Source organism: Lissotriton helveticus, chromosome 3_1 (assembly GCF_964261635.1).
Source record: "Lissotriton helveticus chromosome 3_1, aLisHel1.1, whole genome shotgun sequence".
NCBI lineage: Eukaryota > Metazoa > Chordata > Amphibia > Caudata > Salamandridae > Lissotriton > Lissotriton helveticus.
This window is the reverse complement of record NC_136061.1, coordinates 2,097,130,245-2,097,152,058: the sequence shown is the minus strand read 5'-3', so window position 1 is coordinate 2,097,152,058 and position 21,814 is coordinate 2,097,130,245. Positions and strand designations below refer to the sequence as shown.

Below are 21,814 nucleotides of genomic sequence, written 5' to 3'. Positions count from 1 at the left end.
GCGTCCCTTTGACTCCGCTCACGCCTCGACCTCTCCTTCCGAAGCGATGTCGTCATATCCGGAATCTACTCCGAAAGGGCCGGAGCCGGCGTCTAACGCAGAGCCGGTGTCAAACTTCAAGTTGGAAGATCCAGAGATCGGTCCTGAGCCGGTGAAGCCGTAAACGGCGTCGGTGACCTCGGCGGTGCCAAGAGATGCCAAGGCGGCGGCGGCATGAACGGGGCTGGAGCATAAGCTTGGGGAACTCCCAAATTGTATGCCAACGGACCCATGGGACCAGCCGGTGCTCCAGAGGGGTACATGACTCTCGCATAAACACTATACATGGTGTTTAAAAAACGTGAAGGATCCTGTCCTGGACCCGGAAAGGAGGATACAAACCCACCGGCTGCTCCTGGGGAGCTGCACCGGAATAGACTCCTCTTGTTCCTCGGGTTGGTGAACCGGAGTCGACGAGCCGTTAGGAACAGGAACCTCTTCCTCTTTATGTTCTGAAGACTGTTTGGGCCGGAGAAGGATTCGATACTGGAGCCGGTTAATGCTCCGGAGACTCCAGCGGTAAGGCCTCACCTTCCGGATTCCGCTCTGTAGAGGGAGATACCATGCCCTTACGAATTAGTCGACCAGACGACTTCGCCCTCGAATCAGACTCCTTTCCCGAATAGTGCCTTGATCCATGCTTCCTCTTATGTTTTTTCTTCGATAACCTGGAAGCATGACCTGAAGTAGACTTCGAAGCCGACCTCGACCTAGATCTCGAGCGCCTATATCTCGAACTCTTCTTGGCCCCTTTACCTTATAATTTGGCAACCAGGAGTTTCGCCTCACGTTCAGGAAGAGCCTTTGGATTCATTTTCAAACAGGATAGACAACCTTGGACGTCGTGATCTGAACTCAGGCACCATAAACACTAGTCATGCAGATCTGTGATGGACATAATTTTTCCACATTCACCACACGGCTTAAAACCAGTGTTCTTAGACGACATCACGACAGAAGACAGTGATACTGGAAAGATACACGAAACCTACAATAGTAACAAAGTTACTATCAACGCAACGCATCCCTAGCAAAAGTTAGCGTCGACGACGCGGGAAAAAAGGCAACTGATGTCATCACGCCGGCGTGGGCCTATTATAGTGTCGGTGGCGTGGGCCTATTATAGTGTCGGTGGCGTGGGCCTATTATAGTGGCGTGGGCCTATTATAGTGTCGGTGGCGTCGGCGGAGCCTCGCGCGATGTCGTGCTCATGTAACGTCGTCCACGCCGGCAAGCTACAACATTTCCCGAACGTTGCTGACGAAGGGGGGATATTCACAAGGTGAGGAATCCACTGGCAGATGTATCCATCAGAAAAGAACAATTATTTAAACCTTGCCAAGAATCAATGCACTTCGACAGGACTCATTCTCCAACGAGGAAAAAAAGCAGCTCAATCTTTTAGACTCCTTCCCTTAGCAGAGCACACAGATTGCTCGCTTGTAGAGACGAAGAAGGAATCTAAACTGGCAATTCCCTTTCGGTAACGCCTTATCGGGTAGGGATATCATCTAGTCGCATATTCCTTACCTTTATATTTTCCAGGCGTCAGGCTGGATCAAGCAGACTTTTCCTCGAGCAATACCCTTGCACGCAGTTAGGTGGCGTCTGTCGACTCTGCAGGACGCCATTGGCATTGCCTGCGCTGGAAGTGACACCTGCGTCACCTATATAGGTGCCACCTCAGAGAGCTAACTTCAGTTACTTTTAATGACTTTCCATACCAGTAGCGCGGAGTCATGAACTGCACTGACAGTGGTGTGTTTAGAATAACTACGGTCCTGAAAGGGATCAGGCTGACCTTAAAAACATGTCCGCAGTGCAAAAAAGATAGGTCGGTAAGGAATCTGCAGCTAGATCATGTCTCTACCATATAAGGAGTTATCGAAGGTAAGTCACTTGAACAACTAGCTGCAGAATCCTTACCTTTGAGAATAGATACACATGCAATACCCTCCCAGAGGCAAGACAGAGGACAAGTTTGGGCCAGGATGTCCTGCACCACAGACTCGACTGTCCAGGCAGTAGTGCTTGTTTAACGTGTGCAGGGATGCCCACGTTGCTGCCTGTGAAGGACTGGAACTCCACATTGCAAGAAAGTGGTACCAACCTTCGCTCTGGTGGAATGGGTCCTTAAGCTTTCAGAAGGCTGCTTTTTGGCCAGAGCGTGGCAAATTTTGATGCATAAGATGAACCATTGCGAGATGGTACGCTTCTACACAGTACGACCGTTCTTCATTTCAAGGTTCTCTACGAACACTTGGTTGTCCACCCGGAACCGTTTAGTGCGGTCAAGGCAGAAGGCAGCTCTGCAAAGAAATTCTCTAAGGTTTCAGTCCGTACGAACTATTGTTCGGGACTAGAATGCATATTCAGGACCTTGATAGTCAGACTTCAGTGGTAGAAGAAAAATGCTTTGATATCAAAGATCGTTTGGCTATTTTACAGGACTTAAATGAAACAAGAAAAAACCTGAGCAACATAAAGTTAAAACAGCAGCCAACAGCCACTGAAGAGAAACCACCTGTCCCAGCAAGGCCTGTCTGGATTCCAAAGATTGGGGATCTGGTCAGAGAGAAGATCGCGGTGAAGAAGGAATTTGGGCCTTCTTACAGAAAAGCAGTACCTGTCTTAGCTGTGAACGGAACAAGATCAGTTGTACTACCGCCCCTTGCTGGTAAAAAGGAGAACTGAGTTGCATCCATCGACCTGGTAAAACCACAATCATGTGGCCAATAATAAGTAGTAGGCCAAGTGGACTCCCAAGAAATAGCAGAACACCAAAGTTTGCTACAATACAAGAGGTTCAAACTGAGAGACTAATCACATTTGATAAACCTACAGTGAATCAAAAAGGACTATGCAACAAAGCCATGGAACTTATGCCTCTTAAAACCCAAATTAAAACAGTCAAGAAACACCTGTCTACGACGATGTAGCCACAAACTATGCTAATGAAACAAAGAAAATTCCAAAAGCAAATAAAAATCCGGAAGCGATTCCAACAATTGACAGAACTGTATCTGGCTACTTCATCAACTTCGATGACTTTTCTGAGGATCCGAGCGAACCTGAAGAACAGCCAACAACAAAAACTTTTAAAGACAAAGCAACAGACCTCTTTCATCAACTCAAAGAAACCTATCTGATTTCTCCATGGATTGAATTTTGGATTGCGTTAGTTGTACTTTTCCTCCTGCTTTGGCTCATCGTGGTTCTTTGTTTGGGAAAATTCATTGAGGGAAAATACAGTACAATGGACACAGCAAGTCAGATCATCAACTTGGTCCTAAAGCCACACAGGTCATCTCACATCGAGAAAAGAGAACTATCATCAGTAAATGTCATAGCCAATCCAATACCCGGTGGGGTAGCTTGGGACAAAACAGATTACGAAATTTATGGCCCGGTCGAACTCTTGAAGTATCCACACCAGTTTAAGGTTTCATTAAGTGACTTTGTAAAACCGAGCACATTCTCTGATGATTGGGACTTTGAAAGTATTAATGATATGATGTCAGATTTAGTAATGTCAGCAAAATTTACAGAACATGATTACTTACAGGGTTCATCAAATTATGAACAGACGTACTGCTACAATCACTATGCACACCATTATTTGCATAAATCTGCTCAACCTAGAAATGTTTTAATTATAATCAATGGGAACATTGTGCAACTCCACCTAAAGGCAGTTCAAAAACATTTTATGAGAAATTCCCATACTTCTCAGGGTTTAACACAAGTGATTCAGAAACGTTTTATTTCAAATTGTTAAATAAGACCGGAATGAAAAACAATGCTGACAAATACTAAATTAATCTATTCGGAAACATTTTATGAAAAAATGAGTACATTTGGTTTCGATTTTTGGAAAAATAACATTGAAACAAAAACCATCTGGGGTACTAAAGATTGGCAGGTCCAAGGTATAGAATCATTATTTAGAGCCTGCATGATCCCAGAACAAATTATATTCTTGAATGACACAATTCAACAGACAACCTGTCTTGGCCTAGCCAAAATTAAAGACTTAAACAAACAGTCTATTCCAAAGCCAACACCTGACAGTAATAGCACTACAGATGTTGAGATAGACGTATCCCATATTTTTAACCAAAACAGAACACATCCTGATTGAAAAAATGGTTGATCTGGCCCACAGACACAAATAACTGTCAAGATAGATTCCTGAACAAAATACAGGGGTTCAAATTGACCAGGCCAGACCCTAGATACTCCCAGAGACAACATCCAGGGATAGTTACAACATACAGTGTAGGGAAACTCTGCCTCGAATGGCTACAGAAATCCACATGGCAGAAATTAAGCAACACTTTACTTAAAGACGGTGCTGACTTGCGTGATTTCATAATGGGAGCACGCAAACAGCGTCAAAAACGTTTCATAGCGACCAGTATATACGCAGCTTACAACGAAGCTTGGAAAGAAACGCAAATTGAAACCGCAGAAAAAATACGGGAAATTGACCGTATTCATTTGGAAAAATCACTTTCTGTTGTGGACAATGGGTTAATGACTGTCTTCCAGAATATATTCACTGGACAGTATTGTATCATCTGCAATTGATATAATAGAACAGGACTTACTAATGTTACAACACGGTCAGTCCCAATTACGTTCTATTGTACAGCTTGGCTGGACGTTACAAAATCTGCGTTCAGGCTACGTGCCCTGGCGTTTAATCAACACAAAGTCATTATTCTCTATCTTTAACCTTACTGATACACAAATCAGCTTGGCACAAAAAGGAGCAGAATATACAATTCTGAGCATTGAAAAACTTGAGAGATTACCATTGACTATGTCAGAACGACCGGTCATTGAATGGATAATACACGGAATCATAACTATTCCGATAACAACTTTCCAATTTAAATTTTGTCACGAGTATATACCTGCAGGCCAGTATGAAAGGTTGGGTAAAGGGTACATTAAGTCATCATGGAAATTACCTTACACACACACACGTTATAGTGAGAAAGAACAGAATGTATTTCTTAGTGGAAATAATTGTAAACAATCACTAAGTGGTATACTTCTGTGTCAAGGGATTAAATTGCATGGGGCCTGTGAGAAGACTTCAAATAACCTTTCATGCCACCAGCATGGCACACCTGCAATGCGAATAGAGCCATTCTTTAGACGGCTTTCTAACGGGAGCTACATTCTAATAGTGGACCACAGATGTTGTGGCTTGGTGCCAGGAAAAGCTTATCTAGTAAGCGTTAGTTCCATGGTCACTTGTTGTATGCAAGTATTGTATCCAAACAGCGCTCCAGACTGGGAGGCAAAAATGTGGCCCATTTTGAATATCTCTTCTATGCGAATTGATACTTTAAGCAGAATGAAGTCTGTTTTTCTACAGACGACTGTGCCCTTGACGTCATCAAAAGAAACGAATAGTTTACCTGTCGGTGTAGTTTTGCAGCTTGAAGATCTCTCTGGATTCACTATGCTGTGCATATTTCGCAATCTGGTGGTTGGGTCCGGAATCGTAGTCTTTTTTTCTCTCTTTTTTTTTTTGTCGTAGCCCAGGTGGGTGTCGACGTCCCACCATTTGGTGTACCTTCGGTGACGTCGGCGTGCTTCCGGCGGAAGCTACCACCCTTGGGTGCCATCTTCGGATTCTTTTTTCTGTCTTTTCTTTTTTGTCTTTGTAGTGAATCCATGGCTATGTTTGTTAATCGTTTTTTCAACGTTATTCTTTCCACGTATCTTGTAATCGTTCCAACTTGTTTTCCTTTTGTATGTGTTTCCACCCTCTTCTCCAGCCTCATCTTTCTGGCGGTGGCGGGTGGGTTCGCTAGTGAATCCAGAAAGATCTTCAAGCTGCAAAACTACACCGACAGGTAAGAAACTATTTGTTTTCCAGCGTGAATCTTTCTGGATTCACTATGCTGTGCATAGATTTTGGAGCGGTTTTCGTTACTTTTGTGGCGGTTGGGTGGAAGATGAGCGGTGGTTGTTGAAAATATGTTGAAGCACCTTTTGTCCTACTTGTGCTTCTTTGTTCATCAGTACATCCACACAATAGTGCTTAGTGAAAGTGTGCACTGAAGCCCATGTTGCCGCCAGGCATATGTCCTGAATTGGTGTGTTGGCCAGAAAGGCAATTGTTGCTCCTTTCTTCCTGGTGGCCTGTGCCCCTCCTGTTGGCTCCTGACCAGCTTGTTTGTGGCAGAATTGAATTGTCTGTGCGATCCATCGAGCTATGGTGTTTTTAGTTACTGGTTTGCCCATGTAACTGTTTGCGAAGGACACTAAGAACTGTTTTGTTTTCCTGTGTTTCTTCGTTCTTTCAATGTAGTGCATCACAGCCCTTCTTGCGTCTAGGGTGTGGAGCGACCTCTCAGCGCTTGTGGTGGGATTCTGGGAGAAGCTAGGGATCTGAATACTCTGATTCATGTGGAACCTTGACACCACCTTTGGCATGAAGTGTGGGTCAGTTCTCATCACGACCCTGTCACTGTATCTGGATGTAGGGTTCCTGCAGTGTGAGTGCCTGCAGTTCGCTCACCCTTCGTAGCGAGGTGATTGCTACCAGAAAGGCAGTCTTCATTGTTAGCATTTGCAGTGATGCTTTGTGGCTGGGTTCGAAAGGTGCTTTCATGAGCTCCGTCAGTACCACATTTAAGTTCCAGGCCGGCGGCGGCATTCTTTTAGGCGGCGCTATTCTTTTAGCTCCTTCCAGGAATCTTTTCACGACTTGGGATGTGAAGAAGCTTCTCCCTGTTTCTCCTCTTGTGTATGCCACAATCGCTGCCAGGAGCACTCTCAGCGAGGATGAGCTTAGCTTAGCCTTAATTAGGTGCGTGAGGTACCTTAGCACCGTGGACTCCTTGGTTAGTCTCCTTTGGAGCCGTTTCTTGCAACACCATTGAGTGAATCTTTTCCATTTTTCCCCATAGCACTTGCGTGTGCTGGGCCTTCTTGCCTCTCGCAGCACCCGCAGGGTGCACTCTGGTAGTTTTAGGTGTGCGAATTCTAAGTCCTCAGGAGCCAGGCTGAGAGGTTGAGGCTCTCTGGCTCTGGGTGTAGAATTCCTCCGTTTTCCATGGAGAGTAGGTCTCTTCTTTTTGAGAACTTGTGGGGGGGGCCCCTGCGCCATCTCCATTATCTGAGAATACCACGTCTGTCTGGCCCATTGTGGTGCCACAAGGATGAGCGTTATGTTGCTCTTCGTGCATTTGTTGAGAACCCTGGGGATCAGTGGTATCGGGGGAAAAGCGTAGGCAAATGTTTTTGACCAGCTTATCCATAGGGCATTCCCCTGGGACAGTGCCTCTGGTTGCCTGGATGCAAAGTATTGGCATTTTGCATTCCGGTGTGTTGCAAATAGGTCTATTGTTGGGGTGCCCCATTTCCTGAATAGTCTCTCTGTTTCCTGACTGTTGAGTTCCCACTCGTGGGACGCTGAAGTCTGCCTGCTGAGCCAATCCGCTTCTACATTGTCCTTCCCTGGCAGGTGTATGGCTAGCAGGTCTATTTTTAGTGGTATGGCCCATTTCCAGATCTCCTGTGCCAAGTTTGACAGCGGGAAAGATTGAGTTTCCCCCTGTTTGTTTATGTAAAACATCGTTGTGGTGTTGTCTGTTTGTATTAGCACCTTCTGGTTGTGTAGGTGTTTCTGAAAGGCCTTGAGGGCTAGCAACACAGTTTTCAGTTCCAGGTAGTTGATGTGCCTGACTGCATCTGTAGGGCTCCACAGACCCCTCATTCTGAGCCTGTTCATGTGTGTGCCCCACCCCTTCTGGGATGCGTCTGTGGTGATGGTCACTGTTGGGTCCGGTGGTGTTAGAGGTTTCCCTTCTGTTATTCTCTCCTTGGTCCACCACCTTATCTCTTCCTGCACCCTGTGCGTTATAACCACTAGATCCTCCCAACTTCCTGTAGCTTGTGACCATTGTTGTTGCAGCCACTCTTGGAGTGGTCTCATTTGTAGGCGTACATTGGGGACCAGGTGAATGCATGATGCCATCATCCCCAAGATCTTGCTCACAGTCCTCACTGTAAGAGCTCGCCTCTTCTGGTAGTGACGTTTCTCCCTCAGTAGGCTGAGCGTACTCTTTTCGCTCGGTAAGACTCTGCATTGGATGGTGTCGATCTGGGCTCCCAGGAAGATCTTCACTTGCTCTGGTTCCATCGAGCTTTTGCCCCAGTGTATGGAGAAACCCAGGTTTGCTAGCGTTCTTGTCACCTGTTCTGCATGCTCTTTGCATGTCCTGTAGCAGTTTGCCTTCACCAGCCAGTCGTCGAGGTAGGGGTACACGTGTATTCCCTTTCTCCTTAGGTGTGCGGCCACTACCGCAAGGCATTTGGTGAACACCCTTGGTGCGGACTTTAGGCCGAATGCCAGGGTCGTGAATTGGTAGTGATCCTTGTTCACTGTGAATCTTAGCATGTGCTTGTGCTGCCTGTTCATGGGGATGTGCAGGTACGCATCTTTGAGGTCTATGGTGGACAAGAAGTCCCCGCCTTTATCTGCGGGATGACCTCTTGTAGGGACGTCATTTTGAATTTTTGGGTTTTGACGTATTTGTTTAGGAACCGTAGGTCCAGGATGGGTCTTAGACTTTCATCCACCTTTGGCACTAGGAAGTAGTTTGAGTACACTCCCTTGTTCCGTTCTTTGAAAGGGACTCGTTCGATGGCCGCTTTGAGGAGCAGTTCTTGGGCTTCCTCTTGCAGTAGTTGCAGCTATCTTCCAGAGTGCTGTCTTTTCTTTGGTTTTCTGTTTGGTGGCCTCTTCTCCAATTCTATGCAGTATCCGAACTGCATGATATTGAGTATCCACTTGTCTGTTATTTTTCTCCACTCCTGGAGAAAAAATCTTAATCTTCCTCCTACCGGTGTTACATGTTCCTTTGCGTCTTGTCCGTGTAGCCCTCTCCTCTTTGTTTTTCTGTGCTCCTCCCCCGGAGGGTGTGGGTGGTGGAGCGCCTTCTCTCGTGTGAAGTCACTTAGAGGGGGGTTGTTCACCGCCTCTCCTTCTCTGGCCCCGTCCATTTCCTCTTGACCGAAAGGACTGGCCCCTGCCTTGGTAGTTCCAGCTTTGCCTCTGCTGGCCCTGGTGGCCTTGGCGGTCACTCTGTTGCCCCTGGTGGAAACTCTGGTGAGAATCTCCTCGCTGGCTTCCACCCCTGCCGTTCGGCCTCCGTGTAGGAGTGCCCCTTCTCATCCCTCTGAACTGCAGGGCTCCCATGGACCTTGCCGTCTCGTTGTCCTTCAGTTGGGTGAGCTTATCATCAACTGGGGCTCCGAACAGTGTTTCACCGTTGAAGGGTGTGTTCAGGATGTTGTTCTGGACCTCAGCCTTGAATCCTGAGATCCTGAGCCAGGCTTGCTTTCTTTCCGTGATGCCTATAGCCATCAGTCTGCTGGATGTTTCTGCCCCATCCAGGGCGGTCTTCAGGCATGAATTGGCGATGCTCTTCCCTTCCTCCACCAGGTGTGCTGCCCTCTCACGGTATTGTTCCGGGAGGTGCTTGAGCAACTGTCCCATCTCATCCCAGTGCTGGTATTGATGCCTATTCAGGAGGGCGTTGGAATTCGCCATCCACCAGTGCGTTGCAGCGTTCCTCTCAATCTTTCTGCCAGTTAGATCCATCCTCCTGCTTTCTTTGTCAGGTGGGGGTCCAGACGTTGTTGGGACGTTTGCCCTTTTTCTGGCCGTTGCAGCGATGATAGTGTGAGAAGTTGGCCTGATGTGCAGTGCTCACTATTCTAGTGATCACTATATATCAGTCCAAACAACCCTTATTGATGATTGGTTGTAAGTCAACCTTATAGACCAGCTATCCTAGTAGCATAGATACGAGCAGTCTAAGGCTAAGACTCTAGAGGGCGTGTTAAGCCAGCTGTTTTACCATCACATTACCCCTTGAACACCAAGTGAAAGGACACCACACAAGTTGTTATGAAAATAAACAGTATATTTATTTATAACAAGACTACCCTGGCTCTTTATGAGACAGGGAGCTAAGCACACAACAAAACTCTTACGAAAATACTTTAAGTCGCACAATTTACACAAATGCCCGAGGGGCACGAAAAACCATATACTACAAAAGTGGAATGCGAATTACTAGCAGGTAAGTAACGATTCTCAGAGGCTTTAGAAACGCTAGGCCTACAATACTGAACACTCCGGTTAGGAGCAGGAGGCCTAGGGACGCCACGTGCAGAGTGGGAACTCTCACGCGTAAGGCGGGAAAAAGTCTATGGAAGCTAGAATTCACAAAGTTACTGTTCTCGGGCGAACCCGACTAGCTGGGACGAAAACGGGAGTGGATCCGAACACTTGGAGCGTTGGACTATGCTGGGGCACCGGAGTGCTGGATTTACCTAGCCCAGGGGCTGCGGCTGCATAGGGTTCAAGTTGCGTCGGAAACCCACGTTGACGGACCAGGAGCCTGAAGAAGAAGTTACTGGCAGGCGGCCAGTGAAGAAAAGTTCGAAGAGATCCAAGCCTGGATCAGGGAAGAAGAAAACCTGAAAGCAGAGGTGACCAAGTTCTGAATCACTAGCCAGTGATTAAGTGGGCACCAGGATGGCACCGGGCGAAGTCACCGCAGTCAGGTGAGTGGGCGCTGCTGGGCTCTGCAGTCTCTCGGACCAGGAGGCGTTGTCGGCGACCAGGATGGAGGTGCGAGCTGTCCCACGAAGGTTCTTGCTGTCGACGTCGCTGGACCCAGGATTGGGCAACAAGTCTTGGCAAATGCAAGGCCCACGCGGTGGACCTAAAATGGCGTCTTGAGTGGACCAGGAGGGTCCGGGGTGCTCCTCTTTTGGAGGGGAGCAAGGGCTAGTCTGGAGCAACCAGACCAGCAGTGTTAGTTGTCGTGGAGCGTCGTGAGGGGGCCACTAGCCAACGGGCAAGCGACCTGGACAACGCGGTGAGCAGCAAAAAGCAGAAGGGCCCCACGCCGATCTCGTGGATGCAGGGGGGCTGGACTTCGGTGCTGGAGCTGCTCAGGGTCGGGGCTTCTCTTACCCCAAGGCACTCAGTCGAGGGTCACTCAGGCGTCGTGCTGGACAAGCGTCGTGCAGTTCTGAAGATGGCCGGTCCCTCGAGGTCTCGTCACACCCACGGATCACAGCTGGGCTGATGATGTAGGTTGAGGTCAGAGGTGCCAGGGAAGCCGGTTCTCGTCGTGCTGGAGCAGTCTTGATCCGAAGGAGAGACTGGCAACAAACCGCGATGCTTGGTTGGTGCCTGCTGCTGCAGGGTGACTACTCCTTAGTCACAAGGGAGAAATCTTAGGAAGAGTCTTGAGTTCCTTCTTGAAGAAAGTAGTTTCAGGATTCAAAGATGATCTGATTTGGAAGGGGGCCAGTTCCTACCTTTATCCTGCAAAAGGGGGCTGGCACGCGACTAAGTCCTGCCCTATGGGTGGGACTAGGAGGGGGTGGTTACACCCCTCTCCTTTGGCGGGCTTTTCCCCAGCTCAGGGTCTGGAGTGTCCCTGGAACTGGTTCAAGCCGGCCTATGCACAGTGAGCACCGGGGTGCCACTTGCAGTCACCTTCCTCTAAAGCCCTGCCTACCTAGAATACACAAAACCCTGTCTGGGACGGTGCTGGCACCGCCCCTGGCAGGAAACCCTTTGTCCTTGCCTCCTGGGCTGGGAGGACTCCCAGCAGCAGGAGGGCAGACTTGTGTCTCGGTGGCAGCATCCATTTTGTGGAGCTAAGGCTCTGTCTGACTTTAACCGGGGTTATAGGTTACCAACATGTCGTGTCCCTCTAGAAGGGTGGAATGCTAACCCCGTCGCCAGAATTGGCGAGGGGTTAGTATTCCAATTCGTATGACACCTTACTCGACATGTTTTGATAAAGCGATACCAGAGTTGGCATATAACCGCGAGGATTATAATGCACTTAAGAGTATATGGTATGCGATATCATGAAAAAGGCTAAGGGATGGATCCCGAAAGCCGCAGACAGGCTCAGCTCATGCCAGAGCACTATCTCACACGATTCCAAGCACTCTGCCTTCAGGATTGTCAAGGCCTGCCATAGGAGTTACTGATAGGAGATCTGTGTGTCCATTTTAGGGTTAGATATAGGTATACTATATCTAAAGCAAAGGGTGATTACACCACCTTGCCCCAGCTGTCAAGCAGCCAGTTGTGTCAGATTTGGATGGCCAGCCAGGGGTGGCATAATACATGCTGCAGCCCCTGGTAGGCCCTGGGTACACCTATGCCCTGGGTACCTAAGGTACACTGTACATGGACTGATAAGGTGACTCAGTATCCAATTGGATATGTACCTAGGGTACATGGAATCCATTTTAACAGAGAGAGCAGTGGGCCTGAGGTCCTGAATAGCGGGGCCTCAGGTCAACTAAGTCAGAAAACCAGCAAAACACCAGGCAAAAAGTTGGGGGCAACCATAGTCCGGGATCTACCTTCCTACAGATAGAATCTGCTGTGACGGATCCCTTGATGTAAGCTGGGTCTTGGGAGGAGAATTTGTATTTCTTCTCAGTCCTCGGCGTTACAGATCTGCATGTAGCCGGGTCCTTGAAGGCCTCCTTTCCCTGGTCTGTGATACTCTTGAGCATGGGCAGGAACTGGCTTCTTGTCTGTATGGGGAGCAAAGTCTCGAGCAGGAAGTCTGCTTTTGGCTTCTCCTCTTCCAGCTTAACTCCATAGGCTGCTGCCGCCTTCCTGACCACCTCATTGTATGCCCCAATGTCATCCGGTGGCGAAGGCCTCGAGGGGTATGTCTCCACAGCCTCCTCCGGGTTTTCGGCCTCGATGTCCTGCCATTCCTGGTCTTGGGCCGTCGAGGAACCTGAGCCGTAGCTTGACTGCTGCTCCCCGTAATCCCCTTCTGTGTAGTAGAGGTCTTCTTCCTCTTCGTGCTCCGAGGGGTCCGGAGTTTTCGCCGTCTCTTCGACGTCGAACTCCTTGTGCTCCTGTACCTCAGCGACGGTCGGTGCCGGCTTCGAGGGGATCCTGTAACTTCTCATCTTTTCGTCGTAGTCCTTCTTTCTCTGAAGGATATTCTCCATTTCGGCCTCGAGCCTTCTTTTCTTTCTCTGCATCTCTGCGGCCTGCTCGTCGTCGAGCGTTTCGGCTGCTCTTTTCGGCAGTGGCGACGTCGAAACTTTCTTCAGGTCCTGTTCCTTCGAAGTCGAAGACCCTTTTTCGGGGGCTTGCTTCGATGACCTATGCTTTTTGCTGGTCTTCGGCCTTCAGGAGTCCTTCTCGAAGGATCCGCTGGGCTTTTTTTCGGAGGATGTAGCTTCGGTCGTCGAAGTTTTCGGCGCCAGTGCTCCTTTCGAGGCTCTGGGCTCTGACTTTCGAGAGTCTGCCTCTGGCTTTCAAGACCCTGTGGGGGTTTTCGGGGTCGTAGACTCTCCTACCTTGTCAGGCGTTTTCTTATCGGTCTCTGCGACCGTGAAGTCATCTGGACCTTTGCGATGTTATCCTCGTCGTCGGTGGAGAGGCCCAGTTCGTAAAGCGTCGGGGCTTGGCCCTTGCCCTGCATCGTGTGGTGAGCTGTCCTCTGTCTCTCTCGAACTCGGAGTGTCTTCGGCTTGAAGACGGAGCAGGCCTTGCAGTCTCTGCTCTCGTGGTCGATTGGCAGGCAGAGGTTGCAGACTGGGTGCTGGTCCTTCTGCGCGAACTTGTGGTGGCAGTTTTTGCAGAATTTAAAGGGTGTCTTGTACATCCCTGCGCTCAGGGGTCCCCTGTGTGCGCATTCCTCCAAGGACGTCGAAGATCTCCAAGTTCTTTCCTTTCTTCGTCGTCTCTTCTCTGATGGTCCTCTTCTCCCGATCTTCTCAGGTCTTTACCGTCGAAGAGTTGCTGCATTTCCTCCTCCAAAACTTCTGGAGCTTCACGCGACGATCCAGACCCAACGGCAGAAAAAAGAATCTGAAGATGGCGCCCAAAGGTGGTAGCTTCCGCCGGAAGCATGCCGAAGTCACCGAAGGTACACCAAATGGTGGGACGTCGACGTCCACCTGGGCTACAAAAAAAAAAAAAAAAAAAAAAAGACTGATTCCGGACCCAACCACCAGATTGCGGAATATGCACAGCATAGTGAATCCAGAAAGATTCACGCTGCAAAACAATATTTAGTTATTTTATCTCGAGAACTAAGCCTGGCCTGGTGCAGGTAAGTGCTATAATACTTTGCAGGTATATTGCAGTTCAAATACAATTGAAATGCAGTTGGACGCAATTGATTTTATTACAGGTAAGTCAACAGTAAAAATTACTTTAGTTACTTTTGAGATTACTTTGAAGATTACTTTCAGATTACTTTTTAAGTTACTTTTTCAAACTCAGTGTGATGTGCCTAGATATCACACGGGGACATTTCCTAGAGAATAGGTAAATAATTCAGTTTTTATAATTTGCAGTTTTTCAAGGTTTCATACAAACCAGCTCCACAATAAAAAAAAAAAAATGTTACACAGAAATGCAGTCCTCTGGGAGAAAACCGGGTTATCGGTTTAACAGAAAGTACTTATGTTGTGGAGTTGGTATTCTGGGGTTAGAACCAGGGTTCCCCAGGATCAAGGATGCACTCTCAAAGCACCCTAAGCGCACCAGGGCGCCCGGGTGCAAAGGCCCAATGTTATCCAAAGGGGGATAGGGGCCTCCGGTTGGTGGCTGCTCACGAGCAGGCCACAAGGTTGTGGGAGCAAAGCTCCTTGTGTTAGGCTCAGGCAAAGAGGGATCCATTTTAGCACTCAAGGTGCACCCACAGAGGCACAGGGCAGCCGGGTGCAAGGTGCTGTTTTGGCATTGGGTGCCCAGCTTATTTCAATGGGGATTCTCCGGTTGCAACAAACACTGCAGGCTCAGGAAAGAAGAACTTCTGGAGGCGACCACCAGTTGGAGAGGTAAGTTGAGATGCAGAGACACAGTCGGTTGGGCCACCCAAGGCTGTGATACATCAGGTGCAGGGATGTCTTGGCATCTGGTTTTTCTTACCGGCTCAGGTTGCGGTCGGGGGAGGGTGGGTTTAGCCTTCAGAAACGGGCTGCAGGCATTGGTTGGAGACTGGAGGCAGGTCAGTGATCACCAGATCCCAGGTCAGGATCGCAGGGGAGATTTCGAGTGGCCCAAAACCACGATGAGCTCTGGCTGTGGGCCTCAGGTACAGACTTGCGGATTTAGCTGGAGCCAGAATCCGTTGGTGAGCAAATCCGGTGCTCACGGAAAACAGTCTGCTTTGGGAAGGCAGGACAGGTCCTCATGGTTCTTGGGGGCAGCTGGCTGCAAGACACACCGGGATTTCGCTGTAGTCAGTCGAGGTCAGGACGGTAGGACAGGCCGGTAGGACTGGGGCCAAGTCAGTTGGTGTCCTTTTCTTGAGCATGCCCTTATGTCCTCCTCCTGGTTTCTTCTCGTCTGCGGGGGCAAGATTCAGTGATGCCCTTAAATACTACATTTAGGGATGTTACAAGTCGAGACCAATTGTTCCCTCCGTTGGGGAGGGTATACCCCCTATGCCACCCTCCAGTCGGAAGGGGACATAGACCTCACTCCGATTGGTTGGGCCCCCGTCAGCTCCCCCATCTGCAAGGTGGCGGGGACTGAGTAGCGCCTCACCTCGCCTACCCCACCTGAGGGGTTGAGTTGGCAAAGGTGGATTCACCTCTCCTAACTTGTTTTTTTCCGCCGCTTCTCCCACCCAAAGTTCGGGTCAGAACCGGTAGGGGACAGTTGCTGGGAGAAGCAAATAGCTGGAGTAGCTTACAAACATGGCAAGCCTTTGAAGCTTCCCCTTCCTGGACCCTGCCCATCCTGGGGGAGGAGGCTAGGCACCTCGTGCCAGGATGTGCTTTGTTTCAGGACCCCAAGAGCGGCAGGCTCTCAACCCAGGGGTCCAGAAACAGGACTGGCGGTGGCAGCTGGTGAACAGCCACTCAGCAAGGACACTAAAGTTAGATACTTTTTCAGGGGGAATCTCTAATATACCCTCAGAGCATTTTTCATTAAATTCCACCCTGGCATCAGGGTGGGTTTAATGTGCTGAGACATTTGATACCAAACTTCCCAGTTTTTAGTAAAGCCATTATGGTGCTGTGGAGTTCATAATGTCATACTCCCAGCACCATATGCTCTTTATGGTATTACTGAACTTACAATGTCTAGGAATTGGCTTAGACACTGTAGGGGTACAGGGCTCATACACCTGTATCCTCACCACTGGTATAGTGCACCCAGCTAGAGGGGGGGCTACCTATGCCAGGGCAATGGGTTGTAGGCACGGCACACAAAAAAACATGCTGAAGCCCAAAGGCATGAAACAAAAGAATCCAGGAAAAGAAAGGTCACGCTCAGTGCTCCAGGATCCAGAATAAAATAACTGGAACAATGTCACTGACCTGGCATCAAGGCACACTGATTGAATATTCTCCCTTTAGAGGAGCATTGGCAGTGCTTTTGCCAGCATCTATTGACTGCCTATCAAGTTACATTGTGCTCAATATATATTTATTTTTCTTTAAACACATTTGTGGAAGCTGGTCTCTATTATTTAGTAACTTTTCCCAAAAATAAAATCAGATCAAGTTCCATTTTCTTAATTAATCAATACAAACTTCAAGAGGATGTCAAATTTCCACGTTCTTGAAGGAAAATTGATGTTCCTAGTGAGAACTACATAGAGTAAGGGATTCAGAGCGTAGCCAGGACAATTCAGTTATGATTATCGGAAGAGATCCCTTAAAGGAAAAATAATCATTGCACGAGTCAATTGGAATGTTTTTGGATATTTGCTTGGTCATTTTTTTCTCCTGGCTAAATGTATCCTGCAAACAGAGTCAAAGTGCACCTGTGTAACAAAGAAATGTTACATACAAACATTCAATAGGTTTGCTCAGCATGATATAGGTCAGAGTAATACATTTAATTTCCATCCTTGTGAAATCTGAGTACATGACAATAAGTCTAAAAAATATTTGCTTGTGCACTGTGACACTCTACAATATTTACTCAAAATAAGTTCACCAAGATTGATTTTGGCTGGCACCCTAAAACTACTACTTCTTAAATTAAAATACTTTTTCATGCTCAAGAGTCAGTTTGCTTTGTGATATTTCCCCAGACATAGCAAGAAAATCACAGCAAACTATCAGTTGGTCAACACATTAAGCCACAGAAATATCAATACCAGGACATCTATGACATACAGACAAGACGTTTTCCATGTATCGAAACTGCAATGATTAATACTGTAAACATTTAGCAGTTATATCTATGGAAAAAATAATATTTAAGAACCATATTTCAAGTGCATTTAAAGGACAACCCACAAGGGAGATAAATACCAAAGAGCAAAAGCTAGGAGGATATCTACAACTTTCAACCATGTGGCAAAATCCTCACTGAATTTGAAAGAAAATTTACATAAAGGGAAATTTTCCAAATGAACATTCGTGAACATTTGTAGTCAAGGTAGTGTTATCACTCTCATAATTACCTCTAATTCCAAATAACGCTGCCAGCTGTCTTGCCAGTGTTGCACACCTTCAAACAACTCTTTGTGAACTTCATAATGGTGCTTGATCCTCATGAGCTCATCCTCATGAAGAGTGAGTAGGTCCTCTGTACAAGCTGCTGTAAATAAATGAATGAATGATTCATAGCTTTAATATAAGATCTTAGAGTTCTAAACTGTTGCTGCTTCAGGAAATACACGGAACACAAATTAGATACGTTGCTTTCTTATACCATAGTCCCAGTTGTCACAGTTTATGGGTAGCCCTGAATGCAGGATAGCATACCAGAACATTTCTCAAAGAATCAGAATTTTTAAACAGGTTAATGGAATAATCTCCTGAAAAAGTATAGACCAGATAGGACAGAGGAGTATCTCGAAGAAGAGGAACAAAGGCATACTAGAATAACAGTTGCTATATGGAATTTTTTTAAACGCACTTCTTGCTCTTTTCAAACCTGAAAAAATTTGAATTTCTTACTTCCATTTTGTTTTTCAAACAAGCAGGAATACATTTCCCCTTCATTTCTGAGATGAGGGGAACCTCTCCACAGATCGATTTTCTAGAAGAACGGTGATCTGATATAGCCTGTCATATTGGAAATTAGAAGATTTTTTAAGAATTGCTTGTGATGACCCAAACAGGAACCTGAGCAAATACTCATTGTATAATATTCAGCACCTATCTAATTTTTTGCCAATTTTGTTTCACTTTTACATAGCACCAACTCAGTTTGAAGGCATTGCAGCGCTTTACATGAGCACCAAAAGGTTATAGTGTCAAGTTTGTATTTCTATTATTTTTTTTAAAGGCACGAGAGAGAGATAAAGTGGCTTGCCCAGAATCACAGGACGTTAAACTGATATTGGAACTTTATCCTGATGAACCAGTTCCAAAGTCAGCAGTTCTGGCCATTAGGCTACATCTCCTCTTCCTCACTTGAAAATGGTTACAAATGATTCCCCTACAGAAGCAACCATTGGCCTTCAGCCAGGTGCATGCCAGCAGACCCAGGTGCAAACACCTGGTGACTCACTCTTCCTTTAGAAGAGCATCTTGGTTTATAAGATTACAACAGATATTACCAGTCAACGAAAGACTGATAATGTGTAGTTACGTCTCAGGTTTTGGACCTGTAAACCCCAGGCAAGTGATTTTGTGAGGACACAGACATATAAAAGAGAAACCAAGTCTGCACAACGTTAAAAAAACTGATCGACATAAATTCATTGGTAGACAAACTCAAAGTCTTCTTCATTGATAAACCTCACAGTATCAGAACCCATCCATGACAACCAATAGCCAGTTATCTTTCAGCACATGTTTTGGAAACTATTCCTCTTATAACTCACCTTTCAGAAATGGAGGATGATTTATCAAATAATTCATTTATGGAAGTCAGCATAACAGCTGTGGAATTGGGAAATAATTCATCACATACTGGAAAGCAAGTTCACTCATCAACATTTACACCAACTTTACCCCCTGGAAATTCTGTAGAGCTATTTTACACAGCAGTACTTCAAGATGTGGAGAAGGAATATAAGATGTACATTTCCAAAACGAAATACCTTTATAAGAATATCACCCAGGATTAACATAAGGCAATAGAAGATCTAAACCATAATCCAATTATATTAAAGATGCAGATACGCGAGGAAATATTGTGATTGTACAGACTGAAGACTACCTACATGAGGTTAATCGACAGTTGGATCATTCTAATTATCAAAAAATATTTAAGAATCCTATGTCTGATGCTCTAAAATGGTTATCGGAAAATTGACAGATGGTATAATTTAGGCTTAAGAACACTCTAAAAGACACCGTAGCTTTATATCAAACATCCAATCATGGCAACCAAATAAACACACTTCTAGGTGCACAATCCAGGTTTCCCACCCAAAGGAAAACCTATTATTACAGGAATTGATTTAATCTGTTCCAGATTAGGTGAGTACACGGATAATGAACTACAACCATTTATAAAGAAACTTTCATCATTCATCCTGAACACAAAAGATGTCTTGAGGAAACTAGACAAGATTGATTGGCAACATGTTCTCACAATCAACAATCATATCCACCTACAACAACAAGGGGTGGAAATGGGAGCAAAATGTGCACCACCTTATGCCTGCATAGTAATGAGGAAGTCAAAAAGATTAGCTGTGGAATAAGAGTTGAGAAGCACCTATTAGAACTTAGAATGGTGACTACACGTTTTCATTCTAAAACCTATTTTTCAATCTTTTTGTACTGGAAATACAGATCATTTGAGCTTTATACTTTTATTTTTCAACGCTATTATCAAATGGGCTAATTCTTCACCTAAATTCTACCTAAAAGTACCACTAATTTTTTCCGCAATTTCCTTCTCTATTTTCATTTCTTGGAGTCATGTAAGTGTCACTTGTATTGGACCACAATAGAAATCTTGGGACTAGAATAGTTTACTTACCTTCGTCTAATTCCTATACGTGAATCCTGTTCTTACAATAATTTGAACCAAGTAGAAAGTTAAAAATGGCACTTGGCCAATCAAACGTTTTAAAGTTTTTGTCCTGGATTCATTTCTAACATTTCTGCTACCTCCAAGGTACGTTAGCTACCAACATCTATTGAGGCCAACACAATTATGTGATAAATTAAAGAAACTCCTTCAATCATGCAGGGGGTCAAAATTTTGAGTATCAGTCTAGAATAGTAACAAAGGACGTCCATTTCAACTCCAACTTTATTTACAATTTCGGTATCTTTGCTACTTTTTCTTTGGTCTAACTGTAGTTACTTATGCTTATTTAGAACCCACAAACTGTACAACTAGTCAAAGGAAATGAATATGGGATTGTACATCTATCAACATCCAGGGGGACTCTGCAGACTGAAAAGCGAGGCGGCAACTGGCCCGGCCTTGGTGTAGAGGAGTCTGCGGACAGCTTGCCTGCTGGACCGAAGTGAGCCACGCACTTTGAGAGCGGAAAATGGCAAGGCACCCGTCAGAGCTCCCTGCAGTCATGAGTGGGGACAGCAGGCTTTCGACCCCGACTGGCCTGCAGTGAAGTGTTGCTACACCGCAGCTTCGGGTCAGGATAGGGAGCAGCAGCGACATCGCCAGCCCGGGTCGCGGAGGAGGCCCTGCCCAATCCTTGCTGCCAGGCAGGGCCCTACATGATCATGGTTAGAGCTGGGCCTGAGCCCGTGGCTGCGATTTGCTGGCAATGAGATTTTTGGCTGGGGGCCAGGCTCGGGGGTTCACTGACCACGTGACCAGCTTACTCCCTGCTACACAGGAGGGCCTAGTCGCAGACGCCAGACTGTGTCCTACACTGCTGCATTGATATTTGACCTGCGCCTTGCGGCCTGCCCCTATGTTTTTCGAGCCCCATGGGAGGGAAGCCTCTGGTGGCACTATTATCATGAGAGTGCTCCCTGCTGAAGTTTTCCCAACAAGTTCGGTCCTTGGCTGGACCTTTAACCGGTGATGGTGACACGGACTGTGACAACGCCTGCTTGATGCTTCCTTTGCCAAGGTCCATCAGCGACATTGATCAGACTCGGGGCCCTACTGCGGTTTACTGCAATCCTGCGACGTCCTTAATGGTGTTGGGAGGCCTGCTCATGCCCCCCGGCCTTAATTACTTTCCCAGGGAGAGGCGGGCCATTCATTTGAACTGCAATAAGCAATGACTATCCACTTACTCGAACCCTGCGGGGGCAGCGGCTTGGATCATATAAACTATACCTACCAGAGGGTCATACTCCCGGAGCCCACATGGGGCGTTTCCTCACTATTCGTTCCTGGCAAACGAAGTGCAATATGGCTGGCGTATACAGTCAGATCCTAGCGTGAATACATACCTCCCCCACTGCCACGTCTGGTGGTCTGGTAGGGGGCACTTAATTGGAAGTTATCAGAGGTAGGGGTGGGCGGAATTTGCGTAGTTGAGCTACGCAAAACTCTGCGAAAATGTTAAAAAAACGCGAAATTGCTTGTTCGCAGTGCTTTTATCCTGTTCGTGATCTCTGTTTGCATGCTCAGGGGGAAATATCTAGTGAACACTCATACGGGGAACGCGAACAAGCAAAAAATTACGCGAAGCTGCGGAAAGCAGAATTTTGGGCAAATCCGCGTTCTACGCGGAACGCGAAATTACTCAGGCCTAATCAGCGGCGCTTGCCAGTACTCCACTCCTCGTGCTGTCACTAATAAATAAGACACACTGGTGCCTTTGTGACATCCCATCGACCACACTGCATTTGCCTGTTATGACCCACA

General features: G+C 46.8%; 1 protein-coding gene across 4 annotated transcripts in view; it reads right to left on the bottom strand.

The window, feature by feature from the left end:
* The window catches only part of LOC144824137 (protein regulator of cytokinesis 1-like), a 619,082-nt gene that overhangs the window by 317,971 nt on the left and 279,297 nt on the right, over positions 1–21,814 (bottom strand). For 3 of the 4 annotated variants that reach the window (XM_078683256.1, XM_078683258.1, XM_078683259.1), the window contains exon 8: positions 17,517–17,653. In XM_078683256.1, coding sequence (XP_078539382.1) covers positions 17,517–17,653 — 137 coding nt within the window. The remainder of the gene's footprint in view (positions 1–17,516; positions 17,654–21,814) is intronic. The other variant, XM_078683257.1, reaches the window with a different exon arrangement.